Consider the following 20,324-nt stretch of genomic DNA (forward strand, 5'->3'; position numbering starts at 1 on the left):
TTGCAAAAAGACAATGGAAACCCATGTCCTTTCTGTTTTAAAATAATCTTCTCAACCACTTCACACATTATGAACTAAACAACAATTAATCATACCAATTTTTGTCCTCAATCTTCTATCAACCCACCGCGAAAAACAACCCACACCCCTTGTCTCCTTTCTTTCTTTCTTTCCCAAAGAAGAAAGTGCTCAAAGATAAATAATCTTCATATATTTAACATTCTTTTTTGCTATTTTCAATATTATTTCATTACCCTAGTGATAAGCCTCCTTGTGCACAATAAAATTGATTTGTACATTTACAAGATCAAGAGTAATAATATAGAGATATCAAGAAACTACATCAAATAAATAAAAAAGAAAAACAAATCCTATCTTATCTCATCTAAAATCTAAATACGTAGCTCGCAGAACCATAATGCGACAACTTGATTATCATCAACAAATCTGTGCCCGTTCTCAACTTTCTTTCAATCCACATCATTGGGAATCATCAAATTAAAGGAGGAATGAACATTCTCTCGGGCTAAGAATGATGTGATCACATATTTGAGAAATGGTGTTGGGACGCTTGTATCATCTGTAACTCTGTTGTTGTTTGACATGAGTTATCATCTACCATCATCGTCCTATAGTTAAAAAAAATGGTCATGAAATCATACTTTAAATTCTAAAAGTACTTTTGGTAAGTACGGAATGTAATTTTCTTTTTTGAACCGTGTGCCCAATCAAACATAGAATTATATACTCTGTCCGTTTCAATTCATGTGAACCTATTTGACTGGGCATAAAGTTTTAAAAAAAAAGAAAAGAATTTTGAACTTGTGGTGTAAAATGAGGCACATATATTTTGTGTGATTATAAATCATTGCATAAAGATAAATTGTTTCCAAATGGGAAAAGCTTGACACAGAATAAAAAGAAAATATATTCACATAAAATGAAACGGAAGGAATAATATATATGAAACAGAAGGAAGGAGTATGTTTTAAAATAATCTTGTCCCATAATTTCAAATTATAAGACTTTTAGTATATAGTATAAGGGTAACCATTTATTATTGGTTCTTTCTTGTTTTCTCTCTCTTTTCCTTTTTAGCTACTATTTTTGTATATAATTGTATGTAAGCATGGTTAACAAAAGAGACCATAAAAAGTTTTTTGCTTTCTCATTTTCATGTTAACTAATAAAGTTAGATAATAATAGTAATCTATATTGTTTGGGCTCTTTAAAAATAACAATAATACATTTGCATGTGTATTAATATTTTTGAAAAGTCGAAGAAACACAATTGAAAATATGTTTTTGAACTTACTCTCTAGGACGTGATGCCCATAGGGAACTTAAGGCTCGTAATCGACCATAATATTCCCCTATCACCAAGAAACACCTTGCTGCTTGTCTAACTGTCAATATTCTGTGCAATTGATGAAGAGTTTGTTGTCTCAAATTATCAGCCTGAAATTAATTCATGAACAAAAAAGAAGAAGTCAAAATCTTATATTCTCTAGGATATATAGCTAGAGACAAGAAAATATTATTAGTACAAACATCTTAATCAAACCAAAATAATCAATTAAAAGTTGGAGATGGACACCCAAAATATCAGACAAGGAGGCCCTAGTCTTTAAATAAAAGTTTCAAATTGGTTGAATTTTTGAAATCATATAAGATGTCTTTGTCTGAGATTTTTGAATTATTCTAATTACTGTATTTGGTTAGTAGAAATGTTTCTTTCCATTATTTGGACTAATTTGTTAACGTGATTATAAAATTTTGCTGATAGCTCTTGCAAGGGCATTTATTTGCACAGGCATCATTTTCAGATAGGAACATATCCAAATAAAATGTAATATGGAGTATTATTAATTAGGATAATAATAACTATGAGAAATCAAGTATGCTATATTATCATTATAATTAAAGTGGACCTAGAGAAAAATTAATGTATCTAAAAATAATCCGCACTCTTCCATTATTTGCTCACAATGTTAAAAATATGAGGGTATTCCCTTCGAAGTATATATGAAAAAACTAAGTAATAGCAAAACACCAAAGCCATAATCCAAGGGAGGGGTATCTCTAAAAGCATTAAATTACCAATTATTGCTATAGTGGGGACCAATGTATTAGGAATTTAATCAAGCACCTTTTAATGGAACTACAAGACATTGTTTTGATGACAACCAAATAGATCTTATACTAAGCAGAGGTCGTTTTCCATTGAGTTTAATTTTTTTAATCATCCTTTATATATTAAATATTAAAGAATCAAGATTAAAAGGGCATTTGGATTCTACTTTTTTCAAATGAAATCCCAAATAAATGGTAAGTTTTTCAAAAGTGAGAAAACCTAATTATAGACGTATTCGGTTGCACCCCTTAAAATTACGGGCGTCCTATGACCCCGTACATTTGTTAGAAGTATAATCTTTTCAAGCCATCCCGAGTTTCAAAAGAAAAGTGCAAATCACACGCCAATCTTTGCCTGCCACATGTCAAATTTATTTTGTTTTAAATTTTTTTCAGGTTACCTTTTTATTTGTCTTTTTAATTTTATTTTATTCTTATTCTTTTGCATTTTCTTTAACTCTCTTTCTTCACCATTTCTCCCCTTTGTATCCATCACCTTCCGTCCCCCCCCCCCTCCTCCCCCCCTTGCCTGCCCTACCTCACCCACCGAAAAACTCTTACCTTAAAAGGTTGTCGGAGATAATAGACAAGATAAAATTTGTGAGGCCCTTTGAATAGCGTAAAAATGATTTTCTAAAATTTTGAGGAACAGGACAATAAATGACAGAGATAAATTGGCAGAAAGATGATGTTGCCGGAATCACCATTTTTTCCGGTGAGAAACATTGTAAAGAAAAAAAACGAGAAAAAGAAAGAAAAATATCGAAGGAAAAAAAAAGTAAAATGAAAAGAAAAAAAGCATGATTGTAAAATAAAATTTGCTTCTCATCGGAATCATCAAACTTATCCGGCGAAATACTGCGAGAAAGAAGACAAATGTAAAAATGAAAAAGAAACGAAAAAAAAAAGATAAAAGTCAAGGCATTAATAAATAAAGGATAGAAAAAAAAAGTAAAAAAAAGAAAAGAAATGAAAAGGGAAAAAGCTAGGGGGGAGGGGGTGTGAAAATTGTGGATGCAGTTTTAAGGGAGAAGTAAACCAGAAACAGAATACAAGAAAAGAAGAAAGAGAAAAGGAAAAAAAATTAAAATTTTAGGACTTTCACGAGCAATTTGGGGTCATAGGACACCCATATTTTTTATTTTAAGGGGTGCAACTAAAATTTTGATTCAACCCCAATTAGTAATTATGTATTATCCCAACGTTTTATATATATATATATATATATATATATACCACAAATTGTTCATTGATATGACTGCCTACAAAGTACTTTTGGAATCTTTAGTCATTGTATGAAGAAAGTAAAGTGAAAAGATTTTAAAGTAATGATATCTATAACCCAAAAAGAGGATTAAAAGAGAAAACAATGTCTTGTCCTAGTCTTTTTCTTCATCTTAATTTCTTTTTTTCTTACCCACGCTGACAAAAGCATCTTCTTTTCCCCATCAAATCAGGCACAAAAATACCTCAATAAGAATGGACAATGGCATAACAAAATCTAAGTTATAAAGTTTAAACTTTCTAGTGGGAGACCAAGGTGATAAAAAGAGAGAAAGCTTACGAATTTATAAGAAAATTGCCTTTCATCTGTTTAATTAGGTGGATGGTTATTATTTCATACCACTTTTGTACATTGCTTTATAAATTGCTAAAAGGCTACAAAAAAGTGTATATTAGAATATTACCTTATCAGTTTTATACAAACTTTTGTAATGACAGTGAAACTAAAAGACCATATGACAGAGTGGATTATGGGCTTCATATTAGGACAGCACACTAACACAGCCAAGACAGTTTATACTTTTGATAATCCCATATTACTACGTTTGGTTTTATGTAATGGTGTTTAATTGAGCACAAAGTTTTAAAAAAAAAAGACGTTTGTAATTTATGATCTATAAAATCATGTAAATAATTTTACCTGGCGAACGAAGCCTTCGAGATTGGCAAGCTTGCCTAAGGCAACAGCCATATGATGCATACCATCATTGAGAGAACCAGTAGCAACAGTTTCAATTAAAGATTGTTGTAATTGTTCCAAACCCTGTGAAAGTGCTTCTTCTGCTTGTTGCGATGATTGCTGCAGACTATAAATTCCAACAACTTGCTGCTGCGTTAACGGGTCCAATTGTGTTATCAACATCTGATAAAAGATCATTTCTTTAGCTTGCAACAAATATCAGATCTAGCCGCAGCAGAGCAAATTTGGTTTTCCAAACTTCTATATACTTACGATACAATGTTTTTTGACACAATCAAGTCATTTATAAGATAATTATAAAAAATTATCATAATAAGTGAAATTAGTAATAGTCATAATTTTTTTTTATATATTATCAGAACATATGAGTTACACCGTTCCCGTAATTGAAAATGATAATTAACCCCATACACAAAGAGTATAATTTTAATATACTGACAGTTTGTAAGAATTTCTACACTATCAAGTTATTTATAATATAATTGCACGAAACAATTGTCATAAAAGACGAGTAGAAAAAGAATTTGGAAATTTGACTGGCACGGGACAATTCGGTGCATTAAGCTCCCGTTATACACGAGACTCATGAAAGGACTAGACCATATTAGATCTTATGTACACATTCTAATTACCTTGTATTTTTGCAAGACACTATTTTCATGGCTTGAACCTGTGTACGGCAAAAATATAGAATTAGTTGTGAACTTTATCGGTAAATAGCTCATAATAACGTATTTTTTTTAATACTTCCATCGTATATATATGTTCAATCGATATATAAAACTTCCTCCATCTTAAGCATTAAATACTGAAATCCTTACCTTGATCAACTCAGAAGGCCTAAAACCACCCATCCAAAGGAAGCAGCGTTCAGCTGGGGTAGTCCACATTCCAGTGATGAGATGAAATACATCAGATTTAGCTGCAACTCCTTTTAGTAGGAAAATTTCATCGTAATGAGCAATATATCCATCAACAATTATTCTAAGATCGCCATCTCCTAAATGTGCTTGCAATGCAGTTCTAAGCTCAGAAATGTGCCTTTGATCATCATCTAACCATCTTGAATATTCCATGTCAAATATTGCAGCACCTGCTATATATAGATACTTCTTTGTCACTATAGTTATTTTAAGAAACAAAAATATTGTCCCGCGCATTGTATATTAGCATGCAAATACTAAGATGCCATCACACTCCGTATACGTTAGGAGTCCATTGATGAAAAGGGGCGGGGGAAAGCTTGAACCCAATTCCTACCGTGATGAATATGAGCGCAATTGAAATTCTTGGGGAGTTATACATTTGTGTATTGATAAGACCATTTACTATTTTTTGAAGCTCAATCTCTCCCCTGAATAAACCAGATTGCGGCCAATCTTCCTAATCGCGCGCGAACCGGGCTTAGAATGCGTGAAACTCATCAAACGAAAGCGTTGAGACCATGACATGTTACACGAAAGCGACGCTTTCTCTGTAGCGTCAAGTCTAATGTCAAATTTACCCTTATCATATAGTGCTAATTTATCTCATTTTATGTAATACTTTTCTTTATAGTTTGTCTTAAAAAATAACATTCTATTTCTAAAAATTATTTAATCTTAACATCCTTATTTTACGCTTAATTTATTAGGATCCAATAGAAATATTCATTCTTTTATAAAGAAAGAGAAATTTAAAAGGCATGTGTAACTCTCAACACATTCAATTTAAAATGATAATTTTGGTACTTTTCATATGTGTCTTGGTCATTTTAATGTTTTTTAAAAAAAATCCGTTTTGTTAGCATGTAACTATTGCAAAAGCATTGAAAAAGTAAGACGAACAAGCTCAGGATTGAAACTATGTTATTTTTGCAAAATTTAGCTGATATTGGGACATGTTTCGTCTGACGTTGAGGCTTTAACAATTTTGAAACAAATGTAGTAATAGATTTTGACACGTTATTATAACTTAAAACAGATAATTTGCTATGGTCAAATGCGGAGTACTTTTTTCTTCAGTCCAATTCAGAAACCAAGAATTACAAGCTTTGACCTGAAAAAATGGCTCTATTGACTAAAGCTTACAGTTCTGAAAATTCAGATTTTGGGTGCTGCCTAATGCCTATTGTCAAAACTGTAAAAACTTTTATCTTAGACGTCACTATCAAGATTGACCAATTTCATCTCGTCGTTTTGTAGCATTAATAATAACACAATATCTACCGTATACTCACTCCACTCACCAAAAATTATAATATAGAAAAAAGAGTTAGTACCTTTCTTTTTTTAAAATGTTATTACATTTTTTTTATACTTTCCCCACCCCTAAATATAGCCCAAAAATAATTGGCCACCCCTTGAAAAAATATCGAACTTTACCAGAGCTGATGTTGGCACCAGCAGCAGCACCACCTCCCATGAAAAGCCCCTGGTTGACACAACCAATTAACACGAAAAATCTATTAATAAAAATCCCATTTGAATTTAGGATATGTTTAGTAAGACGAGAAAGTAATTTAATAAAATATTTTGATAATTTTTGTCATACATCCAAATAAAGTAAAGAAAAGAGTGAGTCATTTTCAACCTGAGATCTCGCCCTCTGAAGTTCTTGTTCTAGCTGAGCAAGTCTTATCCTACTTGTTTCTAGCTGTTGTACATAAGCCTGCACATACTCAAATTTAACTATGTAAAATATACAATAAAAAAAAACACAGAGGAGCTTCAGATTTCACAGCTGAAAGAAAAGAGTATTTTTTTTTTATACCTTTTTTCTTAGTCTACTCTTCCTTGCTGCTTCTCTATTTTGAGCTAAACGTCTCAAAGTCTGCAGTGAACAATATTAACAAAACTTATTCTAAGAAATCTATTAAACAATTAGATTAAAATATTAAAATAAATTTTTTAATTATAACATAATAAAGGGCCCACTGAAGGAACAAGATAAATTAAAAATGGGGGCACCACCTTAGCGTCAACCACCCTATCTGAGGTTGAACCAGCACCCTTTCTCTGCAAAAATATAAGTTAAAAATATTATATTTAAATTAATGTAGTTGATTAACCTGAAAAGTAAACATCTTCAAAAAAAATTTGTAATTACGTGAAGTTAGAATTTTTCTCCTAATCTTCATTTTGTGTCACCTTTTTTATATTCTTAGAAATTAAATAAGAGGTATAACGTGTCAAAAATGGCAGGTATCTTTTGGAAGACTTTATGATATTTGACTAAAATCAATTTGTAATTATATAAACACTGTTTAGACTGTAGGCATATATTATATTTTATTTCCGGAAAAGAATAAAATAGTGAGTATATATCTGATGATGTTAACATGAGCAAATCCATTAAATCACCTGGCATTCTTCTGGATTTGGTTTCTCTACTCCCAACAAAGATTAAAGGACAAGGAGTTAACTACAGTTTTGGGGGATAGAAGAAGAACATTATGAACTAAAACTTGAACTACAGTTCTAAAAGTTAGTCATTAAAAAACCATTTGTTTTTTTTTTTAAAAAGGATAAAGAACAAATAATATTGTTACTGTAAAGATACTCTTTTTCCCTTATCTCTTGTCAGAATATAAATTAGAAAATCAAATAAGAGACCAGAAAACTCAGCCTTTATTTTATTTTCTTGGCAGTTGGGATTTGTGATTGTTTTTTGTACCTATATAAAACAGTGAAAATGCCACCTATTTTCCTATTTCTCATTGTGAAGGAAAAAAGATAACCTTTTCATAGTTGGGTTTTGAAGCTGGCTCAATATGTGACACTATTGTTCTTGGACTATCACTTGCCATTTCTTGAAGTTGTTGTTGTGGTATCTGAATTTGCTGCTGATTCTGTTCAAGGGACTGGTAATCTGAAGATGGTTTTCCACTGACAGGAGATTCTGGTTCCAAATGAGGTTCACCTCTGCTTGAAAAAGTGTTTAGTGCTGAACCTGAATCACTACTCTCTTCTCCTGATTTTGAGCTTCCCTGTATGCAAAAACTAGTTTAAGTTTTATGCACCGGCAATTAAAAAAAATTTCAAACAATCATGTCATTTATCAATATAATAAATGCTCATTAGTAACTTAATAAGAACTAATGAGTGGTGAAACTAGAATTTTCCAAGGGTGTTCAAATTTAAAAGAAGCAAAAGAAAAATTCAATAAAGGGTGTCAATATATGTATATATCTCTAAATTTTTTATTTATATACATAATATAATTTTTCGATAAAGTAGTCAATTGACCAGTAGCTTCGCCAAACTACACTAATATAGTAAAAACATATTACAGTTTGAGGCTGTATAACTTAAGCTAGCTTTGAAAATCTCAGAAGCTCCATTACCAACCTTCCAAAATCAACTAAAGTAAAAACTCAACAAGTTTATTGAGAAATACTGTAGAAGTTAAAAAAGAGTTTCCTATTATGGATAAAAGTTGAAGCTATAATAGTAGTAAAAATGGCCAAGAGGAATTAATTGTTTTTTTTGGGGGGGGGGGTAATGTACTCTTGGGGTGTGATGGAATCTCGTAGGCCAAGAAGGGAACATCTCCAGAGTTGCAGCAGGTCTGTTTGTGGCTGCATATAAAGCTGCACAAAATCACAAAAGCAAAATCTCTCAACATCAGCACAATGAAAAATAAAACAAATTAAAGAGAAAGTAACAAAAAGACTTCCTACACATTTAAGGCCTAAAAAAGGGACCTTTTTTTATTTCTTTTTCTTTTGGTAGCAGCAGTTATGGAGTCAGTAAATCATGCAAAGAGTTCAAGTTTCCTTGTATGTAACCCCACGCCATTCAACTATTTGACATATGAATGATTACTGTATTGGAAATAGTAAGCTTCTTACAGAGGACATATTCAAACAACACTACTCTTTCGTTGCTCTTTCTCTGCTTTTTTAGGATAAGGAGTTGGTTACACTTTGCAAACGTCAGAAAACAAAAGAAAGAGAGAAAAAAAGCATACATGCTTTAGCTGCTTCATCATTGCTCATCTTAACTCCTTGCAATACAATAGCTTCTTCCAACTCCCCAAAATCAAAAGCTGGCGGTTCTTGATTACTACACAGGAATTATCAAAAAAAAAAATAAAAATAAACCCCATATTACAATTGCAAGAAAAATCCTCATATACAAAGAGGCAACAATAACAAATATACACGTGCTTTACCCTGTCTAAAAAAGTTAGTGAGTCAGTTTTCGATAGACTCTCGGCTTAAGAAAGATAAGAAGTCAAAAAAAAATCCTTACTTTGGAGTGGAATGATACATGAAACTTGTATTAGGAGGATTTAGGCCACGAAAAAATGCATAAGACATATTGTGATGGTGGTGTGAAGGTCCTGATTCAGCTGATAAACTACCACTCTCTCCTATTCTTTGACTCTCCATGCAAAAAACTTTTTTCAGACCATTCTTCAGCTTCCTGGTCAAAAGAAAAAAAACTACAATATGTCATTTGATAATACAAAATTTTTCAAGATTAGATGATAGCTTAGAAAAAATGAAAAAAACAACAACATGAAAACTACCTGTTTCACCTCAGTTTTAAGGAGCAACTCTTCTTCAGAAACAAGAGGCTAAAGGGGGTAAAGAAAGAAGCTAAAAAGATCAAAGCTTTCTTGTCAAAGCATATATATGTAGCTATATGAAGCCACACCAAAAGAGGGTCTAAAGTATATTTCTCAAAACATGTCTTTTTCTTTACTAAGTTTGTGTTGCTATTGTATCTGTCTTGTTGTGGACATGGCAAAGCTAAACAATCAGCTTTCTTTTTCTCTACTTCTCCAAGAAGAAAACTATCTGATTATTCTGTTTGATGGTAGGGGTGTTGCCTTTTTATGATGTTGTTATCACACAAGTAATTATTGTATCAAATTTTGAAACTCACCTATTGGTACAATAATATCTCTTGTACTTGCTGCTGCAAACCTCTCTCTCTCAGGCCTTTTGTGGGGTTAGAAAAAAAAACATAAATAATAAGAATATTTTATTTCATATAAAAAATTAATATTTTGTACATGAAGAAAAAAAAAACAAGAAAATGGGGGTGGGGACTTTGGCAGGAACCCACTAGAATCAGTGACTCCAACTCCACTCTCTCTCTCTAACCGCCTGTGTTTTCTTATTGGCCCCTTTTGTTAGAACCCTTCAGAGTTGCAAGTACTAGCCACAGAAAAAAGAATAAAATATTTTCTACTACCAAAACCTGTTTGTATTATTTTGAATAAGAATGAGACAAAGTTTTCTTTCAATAAAAGTATGATAATAAAGCTGGAGAAGAAGGTTTACAGTTGTTCCCTTGCTTTAAATGTAGTTCATATTGACTTCCAATATAACATAAGGCCAATGTGAATTTAAGTGAAAAGTTATAAATAAAAAAAAGTGAAAAGTTTGAGCCTGTAAAAAACTGATTTTCTTTTAACATTTGATTAAAAATTATTTTTTACAAAAACATAACGGTTGGGAATAAGGCCAGTAACTTATTGTTCGTAACTTGGTGGATAATTGTTCAGTGCATCCCTCTACCTTCTTCACAAAATGGTGGGGAAATTTTAATTTTTGGTTTTAGCTAATCAAACCAAATCTTGTTAAATGAAGAAGGCACTGCAACTTGTGTTCTATAATTAATTAATCAAGGGTTTGAAATGGATTTGTTTGGTATTATCCTTTTTGTTGATAGGTCAACATCTAAACCCTGTCATCACCTAAAACCATGCCACACCAAGATTCTTTTCCCTTATTAGAAATTTGTTTCATCAACCTTCCCTTGATCAAAAGTCCATAGCAGAGTGGACTTTACCATTTTTAGTATTATTGATAATTGATAATTAGGGCCCCTTGTGTGGACTACAATGCGTTTGCCCTCCAAAAAATGAATATACAAGAGATAGATATTAGATATTAAATCTAAGGCTGGTTTATTGGAGAATATTATTTCTCATGATTCGAGGTAAATTTTGTGTCAACACTAGATAATGGCTCATAATATTTACCATATTCATTAATAAGGACACATAAGCATTTGGGATTGCAGCCTAAGATCGACATAAGGCAAGGATCAAGTAAGATCTCGTTGTTGCATAGTTCAGGTCGGAGCAAGGTATAATCAGACGTTCAACAAGTAGTCTAACGATCTTTTTCATTATGTAAGTTCTTTGAGAACTAGTTATTCTTTTCTCTTCTTTTTTTTGAGTTTTGACCTTCAAATAGGTGCAACTTTGATCATTACTTTTTGTGAATTTATATAACATTATTGCTAGTCATCTAAATTTAAATTCAAGAAAAAATTATGATACTATAAAAGTTCGATATTTTTGAAAATTCTTGATTCTATAGATTGGCATAAATGGCATGACATGACCAATGAGAATTCATATAACCGAACTCAATTTGTTTGAAGTTAAAGCGTACTTATTGTATTTTTTTATGAATTTTTAAATTATGCAGGTACTCAATATTGAAGATAGAGAGAGGGGATTGTTGTAATAAGTTCATTTGGTGGGGATAGGTGTTGGAATATACAAATATATAAAATGTTTTATTCATCACCACCTTTTGTAGCTAGCTATTGTGCCCCTACCAATAATTCCTTCTTAAAAACCAATCATTGGACATACAAAAAAAGGTTTGGGTCCAAAAAGGGAGAGAATTTCCAATGGATTAGGTATGCATGCAATTGAGTGCTAATAACTTTTTTGTTCTAACTCCATGAAACTCAAAGGGAAATGTTCCTCGTGGAAAATTCTCAGAATTCCTTTTGAGAAATATGAGAGTTTCCCTTGGGATAATATCTAAACATTCCCTTTGAAAATATAGGCTACTTGTTTATACTTAGCTTGCTTCTCTGTCTTTGGAAGTTGATTGGTTTGGATTATATCTTTATGACATTATTCTATGGCTTCACAAATCTTGTAATATTAGATTAAGGCTTTGCTTGTCACTTAAGCATGGAACTTAGTTACTAAATATTTATTAGTTGCTTCTTTTGTTAGGTATAATCAAAAAAACATCCTTGCTTAATCTCTATTATTTTCTCACTAATTTCAATATTGCATCTAAACTTATCCTACCTAATGGATAATCCAAACATAGAAGCCTCCTACTCCAACAATTCTCCAGCCTCAATCCTGACCGTAACAACAACAATAATAACTACGTCTCAATCCCAATCTAATTGGAACTGTTAACTTTGCCTGTGTGAGTTTGATTACATTTTCAGTCCCAAACCATCACTGTAAAAAAACTGAAATTTGCTACGAATTTCGTCGCTAAATCGCTTGTAGCTAAAAAATTCTTGATAATCCGTCGCTAATCAGTTACTAAATAGGATTAGCAATAGATTTTACTGTTTAACTACAAAATTTGTTTGTCACTAATTTCTATCTTTTTAGTTGTGCATGGTGCAGTAGGTTGAGAATCATTGTAGAACTTTTCGGGCCCGTTTTGGCATTAAAAAGATTCATTTTTTTGAATTTTTTCGCATTTTTTCGAAATTAGTGTTTGGCCATGAAAATTTCAACTTTCACTTGAAGTTGAATTTCAGAATTTTTTTCGGAATTTGAAAAACTACAAAAAGTTATTTATTAAAATTTTCACTTCAAAACACTAACAAAAATTCAAAAATAGCTCCAAATTGTATTCATGTCGAAACACAACTCTAATTTTTAAATATCATTTTTAACTTTAAAAAAAAAATATTTTTTTTCCGAAATATCATACTAGTTTTTATGTCCAAACGTCCACTTCATTCCATAGTGAGTCCTCAATCCAGAAACAAGAAAAAATCCTTGCTCTCCTAATTGGAAAGAAAAAAAGAAATTATAAGTGTGCTCTTTTGTAGTGAAAATAACAAGCTCTTTCCAATTATAGGAAAATGGATATTTCTTTTTACTTTAAATGTCAAGAAGAAAATCGTAATGAACATCATTGCAATAAGAAGTGAGAAAATGGCCATATATCTGTTGAATGTCTAGTCATATAAAATTTTTGAATCATAACACTTCTCCAAGAAATTTTCCACATAACTTTGATGAGTGCTTTCTTGACTCTCAAATTAGTTCAAAAATTTTCAAAATGTTACTCATTCAAATCTCGTACTAGTTTCATGGTCAGAATATTACAAATATAAATCTCTACATCAAAATGGTACGTGAAAAGTGGATTTTTTTTAGTGATTCTTCTTTACTCTTTGAACAAGTCTTCAAAGCAGTTGAAATTGCAGGAATTTCTGACAATTGAAAATCTCAGTACAAACTAATTTATGGATTTTAAGATTTGCAGGCCATGGTTCATGCATATGGAGTTTGACTATTTAGGAAACTAATTAATCTCCTAAACTAATCAAAATTGTGAGGCAACCCCTGTTAAAAATTCCTCTCAATATGACTTGGGCATTGTTGTTATTTAAAAAAAAGATTATTTAGAGTTTATTCGTTCATCAAGAAAATTAGGAGGATTAAATTAAATTTCTCAATAATATTGGAGTTGAAAATTTCAATCTTCAATCATCACTATTTGATGTTTCCCTGTGTGTAAATAATAAGAAAGCAAAATACTTGCAACACAATTTGATCATATCTGTCAGTTTGAAGTAGCAGGAATTTATACTAAAGTATCCCCTAAGAAGGTCTTAATTTGCGTCACTATCAGAATTTGCCACCACTTAATAATTAAAGTAATATGCGCTAATTAATAAATAGACTGAATGATTGATTATAAGTTATAATATGCGCTAATTAATAAATAGAGTGAATGATTGATTATAAGTTATTTGAACTATTATAATTATATGAGAAGGAAGCAAACTAAAGTTGCTAAAGAAAATTTTAAATTTTAGTCACCTTATTTGAATTAGTGGCTAGGCCTTATTCATACAATATATACATAAACAAAGTTGTTTTGAAAAAAAAAACATTTATAATTATTAAGTACAACAAAACAAACAACAAAGAACTTAGTTTTATTTCCAATTACAAGAGATAATATTATCAGATTATAGTATTTGAAACTTCAACTTGTCATTGAATATACTTAATTTGGAAATAATGAATATCATATAAAATCTAACTACAATTCTTGAGCACACCAGCCACAACTACATTAACAGATAAAAAAATGGTTAAACAGCTTTGCCAAAAAAGGCAAGATAGAGGCATCCAAAAGGAAAATTAGAGAAAGAAAGTCTAACGCCATATAAGATAAGGAAACCAAATACCTAAAATGGTATTAAAAAAAAATCAAACCATTTAAAGTATTTTCAGAACCCCCTTCCACAGCTTTCGATACATTATCCAGATAAAAGTACAAATAATTAATAAACCAGGAAAAAATAAAAAGCATAATCACTTTCATAAAGACTACAAAAGAGAAATACTTAATTAATTTGGCAGTTATCCAAAGGTGTGGGCTAGCGGTCAATAAAGTGGATCAAAACTGTGGGAGACTAGGATTCAAATACAAATAGAGGGAAAAAACACTAGACAATCTCTCTTCACCTGCCTAAGCCTTAGTGAGTAGAGTTACCCTTATGCCGATACTGGTAGGAGGTACCAAGCTGGTATTCGGCAGAACTCAAGGTCAAAGGCGGATGTAACATATTAGTACTGGGTTCAATCGAACCCAATACTTTTGACGCGGAGCACAAGTTTATATGTAAAATCTAATAAAATTACAATAAATAGTAGCTCCGAACTCATAACCTTAAAAATACAATGAGTTCAACGCTAAAAACCTTAAAGATTGAACTCATAAAGTTTAAATTCTGAATCCGCCACTGCTCAAGGTGCACGTGCACGCACGCTGGTGTAAACGCCACCATCATAAAAAAAATGAAGTCAAACTTGTATTCAATCATAGCATGATAAAAATACACTATGCTAAATAATGTCTTGAAATGTTTGAATGTGTGGTCAGACCAGATGATAGGTATCTATCCAGATTGGAGGAAGTCAATTGTTCAAATTTTGTAAAATGCTGAACAGTCCCATTTAAGCTTTTGAGAGAAAGATATGATGTTCAAAAACTAAGTTTGCTGAATGAGCATGCTATTCAACAGAACCATAAAACAATGTATTCAGTAATTTGGTTTTATGAGTCCCAGCATATATTCTGAGTTCTGAGACAAAAGACTCAACGCTTCTATGCATCAATGTACTCCAGAACAATTGCTTAACAGACATTAAAACTAACAAGTGCACATTTGACATAGCCAAGCTGCTTCACAAAAGGCTCAGATTGACAAAAAAAGACACTGTTTCTCGGTGTGCGTATGAGAGAGGAAGAGAAAGATCTTGAAAGTAAGGCAATTGGCTACATCTCATTCTGACCAAAGGACAAGGAGACACTCTTCACCCTTAGAAATGGAGATAAAAATGGATTCTTAATAGAACGTCTCAACATGAAAGGTCAACTACACAGCATATATTATGTTCTAAAGTATAAAAATCATAATAAATCATCAATCAAATTCCAAGGCTGAACGTCTAAAAGATCAGACAGATTTGCATTGAGCAATATTCTGAGGAAGCATAACTACAATTTGAATGAAATACATAGAAGAAAGTCTAAAATATTCAGCACATCTGATACTAAACTGCAAGAAAACTGGAATCATCCGAAAAGCGGCAACTAAAATGATGCAGGTCGAAGATACAGTCCTGTAGATGCAGAGTAGACCAAGTGTTCATACAAATTCAATTAACAAATCATCACAACAATAAACAGTGAACAAGCATACAAAGGAAATTCATTCTAGATGGATGAAAGAAACAAAAATTTCAATTTTCTATAATAAAAATAGTGAAATAAATCTATCCAAGACAATATTGATCAAAACTGCTTGTTGCAGATTATTACTATGACATTTCATTCCACCACCACAGCCAGTGGACTAACATACAAGAGATATAAGTCCTGTCAATGAAGCTTAAATCTATTTGTAGAAACAAGTCAAACAACAAATGAGCTTAATCTTAGTTATGAAATGCAGTAGTTCTCATTTCTTTCAATGCATTTTAGTGGTTGATATCTTCTCATATATAATTTTAAAAAAAGGTGAACTAATATCTGTCCTCTCATTGCTGCCACTCCAGTCTTCTAGAAGAAAAGAGTAAAAAACAATCTAAGTCGTCAATTGATTAGGTGATTAACTTTCATCATAATTAAATGAAAAGAACAAGCCCGTGGTGTGGTAGACTTCTACTTGTCCGTTTTTAGACATGACCTGTTGGGATGTGAAAAATATCCAACTTAAAGAGAAGATATTTGGAATTTTGACACATTATAGCATACTAGCCCATTTCCTCCATCGATGGTGGGTTTTAAGTCTCCTGTGAAAGAGATAAGAGATTCAATTTGAGATCCAGATTACTTGCTCAAGAAAAGAATTGTAATAAATTTACATCAGCATGCATTCACGCAAGGATATAAAATGTATATGTACACCACGAATTCAAACTCCAGAAAACTGAGAAGACAACTTACCAAACAGTTAACCAAACGGAACTGTTTTTGTTTAAGCATATCCATTATCCACAAGATTGAAGAAAATACAATGAAATAGTAAAATTACCCAAACACACCTAATCAAATAACATCCACCATTAGGGCCAACGACAACAATCATACAGTTTTTTTTTACTGTTTGCTTAGTCAAGTTGGTAAGCTTACTTCAGGTCCAATCTTCATTAGAAGTATTTTAATCATATAAGAGATTTGTATTAGAAAATGTAGAGATTTTCTAGGGTTAGAGAAACTAAATTATTGAATATCAGTTGAGAAGAGTCTAAAAAGAACGACACTGATTGTGAAGATCCATATAGCCAACACCGACTAGTTTGGCATTGATAGTGAGTATTCATATAACCGACAGTCCGACACTAATGTTATAGTAGTAATTGTTGTTGTTGTGCTTCTTTTGGGGGGGAAGGGAGGAGGTGTTGCTAAGAGGAGCTCGACCATGACTCTATAACATGTACACATGTATGATATATCGCTTTTATCCTTATAGAATATACATTAGCTATTGTCCATCAAATTTCTATTCTCCTCTTCAATTTCTTACTTTTTCATTAACAGAGGTTTAACTTTTCGCGCACGGATTTGTCATGTAGTACCTGATAGCAATCAAGACTCAAAATAAATGATATTTCATATTGAGTGAATACTGAAATCTAATCTCCTAGACAACGCATTCCATCGAATTGTTAAGGGTTTCATACATGGATTTGTCATGTAGGAAAACTAATCTTTCACTTTGATGTAAAATGAAATGAATTCCTAGAGGATGCTCTCATGTCAATTGTTAAATTTGAATCACCAGTGTTATAGCAATAGCAAGTAACAGAAACAATTCTCAAAAGGTTAATCTAGTGGAAAGGATCAACAAGGATACTAGTCTATCAACTACCTTTTCCTTTTTTTTAAAGAATCAATTGAAGTGAAGTCGCAACATCATATAAGAAATGTTACTAGGAAACAATTCCACAATCTGAACCAGTTCATTAAGATGATCGATATAAATAGAGAGAACAAGAGGAAGCAAAGGCTTCAAGTTCAATTGAATACCTTTTTCTACCTGCCTTTGCTATTGTTGATTGAGGCCAATATTCCACATTCACGTATGTTTCTGATCTACTCAAATTCAAACTGCACATCTACGTGCATGTATCTCCTCATCAGCTGAACAATAGATGAGGTAAAGCTGGCCAACATTTGGCATTCTTCATGTGTTTTAGTCTCTGAAATCACTCCATGAATAACTAATTTACTGAGATTAGGGCATCTTTGCAGTAAACCAGCAACCCAATGAGTAAAGACGTCATTAATTAGCGCCGATCCCAGCTCCAACACATTGACATTCTCTAATAGAGATAACCCTTGTAAACCATAGTGAAGAATTCCCTCCCTTAAGTCATCTCTTAAATCGTAACTAAGTGCAAGATGGTTTAGTTGTGGGAAGCAAAGTGCAATTGTTTCCACATCCACAATCTCGTCCTCTTCATCAAATACAACATCCCATAACCGGAGGCTTCTCAATGTGGACGATTTCGAAATCATCTGATAAAACTTGGACCAATTTATCGTGAAATTACTAACATTTACAATTTCAAGATTATCAACAGCATCACCAACATCAAGATGTATAATACTAACATCATCAATCTTGAAATACTTCAAAGTTCCTTTTCCAATGAGCTCAAAAAGCTCAAGCGCACAGTCTTTTAAGTGCAGATTCTCAAGGCTATCAGTTTCCAATATAAACTTGTCCAAACTTATTGCTTCAACGTAGATACTCTTTAGCGTACTGCTGTTCAGCTCAACAGTTACCTGTGCATCTGACATTGCAATCTCTGGATTCACAAGTGCTAAAGTTTCAATCTTTGGACAAGCTGTCAGTAATAAATTCAGATCCAATGCCGAAATACTGACATAACTTAATGAAAGGGATTTTAGACAAAGGAACCTCTGATAATTCGGTTCAACCCCTGATACAGAATTATGAGCAAGCACCAACATTTCCAGCTTCTGTCGCCCGCATATATCAAGAATATTGATCTTTGGAGAAGTACGAACGTTGTAAAACAACCATCGCAACGATTCTCTTGTATACATGAGCCAAGCAACCACAATGGAAGCTGAGAACTCGTCCACATCATCCATCAATATGGATAAACATTGTAAGCCTGTTGTTTGAAACAATGTTTGAGTAATCAGTATCTCTAGCCTACTAGTACTTAGGTCTCGATAGAGTGGCCAATCGTGAGAATTGAACGAAAGCGTATGGAGGTGTTTACGACAAGCTTCCCGCCACTTTCTACACGTTGCAGACGCTACAATCACATCCCTCGCTGCCCCTAGTTGGGAGAGGATATTCCCAATGACGTCAACAGGAAGGTAATCCATATCACTAAAAACAAGTAAATCAAATATCAGAATTTAAACTCCAAAATGGATTTTCTCACAAGAAACTTTAAATCAAATCAAATAAAAGGCCAAGAATTTGCAACCTCTCAAGCCATTACTATTATCCTAGTAAGCCCACAATGTGGCATTACCACATTATTAAAGATTTGATTTTTTTCCCAATACTTGCATGAAATTTAAAATTTAACCATCAAATATAAAACTAAATAAACTAAATGCCATAGATTCACCAAATGTACAGACCTAGCCAAAGCAAAAATGCATAAAATGGGAACCTCTGGAACACAAGAAATTCACAATTTCCTAAAATGTGCAATTTGTAACAGAAAAAAAAAAAGAAGACCAACCCAAAAACTATAACAATTTTCTGATTGTACTTGAAAAGATTACATTTTGTTACATACCCAATTGAGAAAACTGCCAAAAAAATTGAATGATTGATGCCATCCCACAGGTTCACCAAAAACTGAGAAGGAGAAATTTTGAGGTATCATTATTGTGCCCATGTGGATGTAGTATGAGAAGCAAAGAGGAAAGACTATTGGTTGAATGGGACAGACGAAGAGTGAATCAAGGAAACTGAGAATTGGAGATCCGCCAACTGCGATAGGGGAGATAATGAGAGATAAGGGAAATGGGAAAAAACAACTGGGGAGCGACCCACCAAAATTAAGTGGGCGTTTGGACATAAAAATTGTGAAATTTTAAAAATAAAAAGTGAATTATTTTGAGTCAATTGTGTTTGGAGGTGAATACAATTTGAATTTTTTTTTGAATTTTTGTGCTTCTGAAAAATATTTTTTTGGAGTTTTTAAATTTTGTTAAAAATTTTAATATTCAATAAGTGAAATATAAAATTTTCATGACCAAACGTTGATTCCCAAAAAAAGAAAAAAGATTTCAAAAAAGTAAAAAAGAAAAATTTATGGCCAAAAGGCCCCTTTAAAAGAGCGGAAAGTTATGAAATGTTTTATTTTCATTCTCTTTCTTCAGCATATATACATATCAATATACACGGTCGTTGAAAATATTGTTACTAGAATAGTCTAAGTTCGTCCAAACAATCAATGATAATAAGAGCATTCAAGTAACTATAAATTAAGCAAAATCCGCTGCTACTGTTCCACCTTTCCTGCCAGATGGATGCCAGATATTCATAGTGTTGTAAATATGTTATTGCATCCACAATTTTGGTAGACACTAATGTCAAAACACAGGTATGTGAATAGATATGGTTACATATCTAATGCTAATATTAAAACCTTCGAGAAAAATACACCTCAATGCAAGAGAAGAGTT

The 20,324-nt window shown here is 32.2% G+C and overlaps 2 protein-coding genes across 5 annotated transcripts; both read right to left on the reverse strand.

Moving 5' to 3' along the window:
- Positions 1 to 213: 213 nt before the first annotated feature.
- LOC107791004 (transcription factor TGA9-like) lies at positions 214 to 10,021 on the reverse strand. 3 transcript variants are annotated; one of them, XM_075221952.1, is made up of 13 exons: positions 9,632 to 10,021; positions 9,352 to 9,525; positions 9,068 to 9,162; positions 8,605 to 8,687; positions 7,836 to 8,084; positions 7,069 to 7,113; positions 6,869 to 6,928; positions 6,689 to 6,766; positions 6,481 to 6,529; positions 4,939 to 5,210; positions 4,058 to 4,279; positions 1,316 to 1,458; positions 214 to 629 (listed from the first exon to the last, which is right to left on the reverse strand). In XM_075221952.1, the coding sequence occupies exons 2-13, from the start codon at positions 9,489 to 9,491 to the stop codon at positions 542 to 544; spliced, it is 1,524 nt and encodes a 507-aa protein (XP_075078053.1). In that variant the 5' UTR covers positions 9,492 to 9,525; positions 9,632 to 10,021; the 3' UTR covers positions 214 to 541. The 3 variants fall into 3 exon arrangements, with proteins under 3 accessions (XP_075078053.1, XP_075078051.1, XP_075078052.1); XM_075221950.1 differs by having other exon boundaries at positions 4,939 to 5,213; XM_075221951.1 differs by having other exon boundaries at positions 4,939 to 5,213; positions 9,352 to 9,544; positions 9,632 to 9,754.
- A 5,440-nt stretch (positions 10,022 to 15,461) lies between these two features.
- Positions 15,462 to 19,712, reverse strand: LOC107791005 (F-box/LRR-repeat protein At1g67190). 2 transcript variants are annotated; one of them, XM_016612984.2, is made up of 3 exons: positions 19,430 to 19,712; positions 17,667 to 19,008; positions 15,462 to 15,757 (listed from the first exon to the last, which is right to left on the reverse strand). In XM_016612984.2, exon 2 carries the CDS (start codon positions 19,002 to 19,004, stop codon positions 17,733 to 17,735), a length of 1,272 nt encoding a protein of 423 aa, XP_016468470.1. In that variant the 5' UTR covers positions 19,005 to 19,008; positions 19,430 to 19,712; the 3' UTR covers positions 15,462 to 15,757; positions 17,667 to 17,732. The 2 variants fall into 2 exon arrangements, with proteins under 2 accessions (XP_016468470.1, XP_016468468.1); XM_016612982.2 differs by having other exon boundaries at positions 15,462 to 16,429.
- Between the last annotated feature and the right edge of the window lie 612 nt (positions 19,713 to 20,324).

This window comes from Nicotiana tabacum, chromosome 9 (assembly GCF_000715075.1).
Source record: "Nicotiana tabacum cultivar K326 chromosome 9, ASM71507v2, whole genome shotgun sequence".
Lineage (NCBI taxonomy): Eukaryota > Viridiplantae > Streptophyta > Magnoliopsida > Solanales > Solanaceae > Nicotiana > Nicotiana tabacum.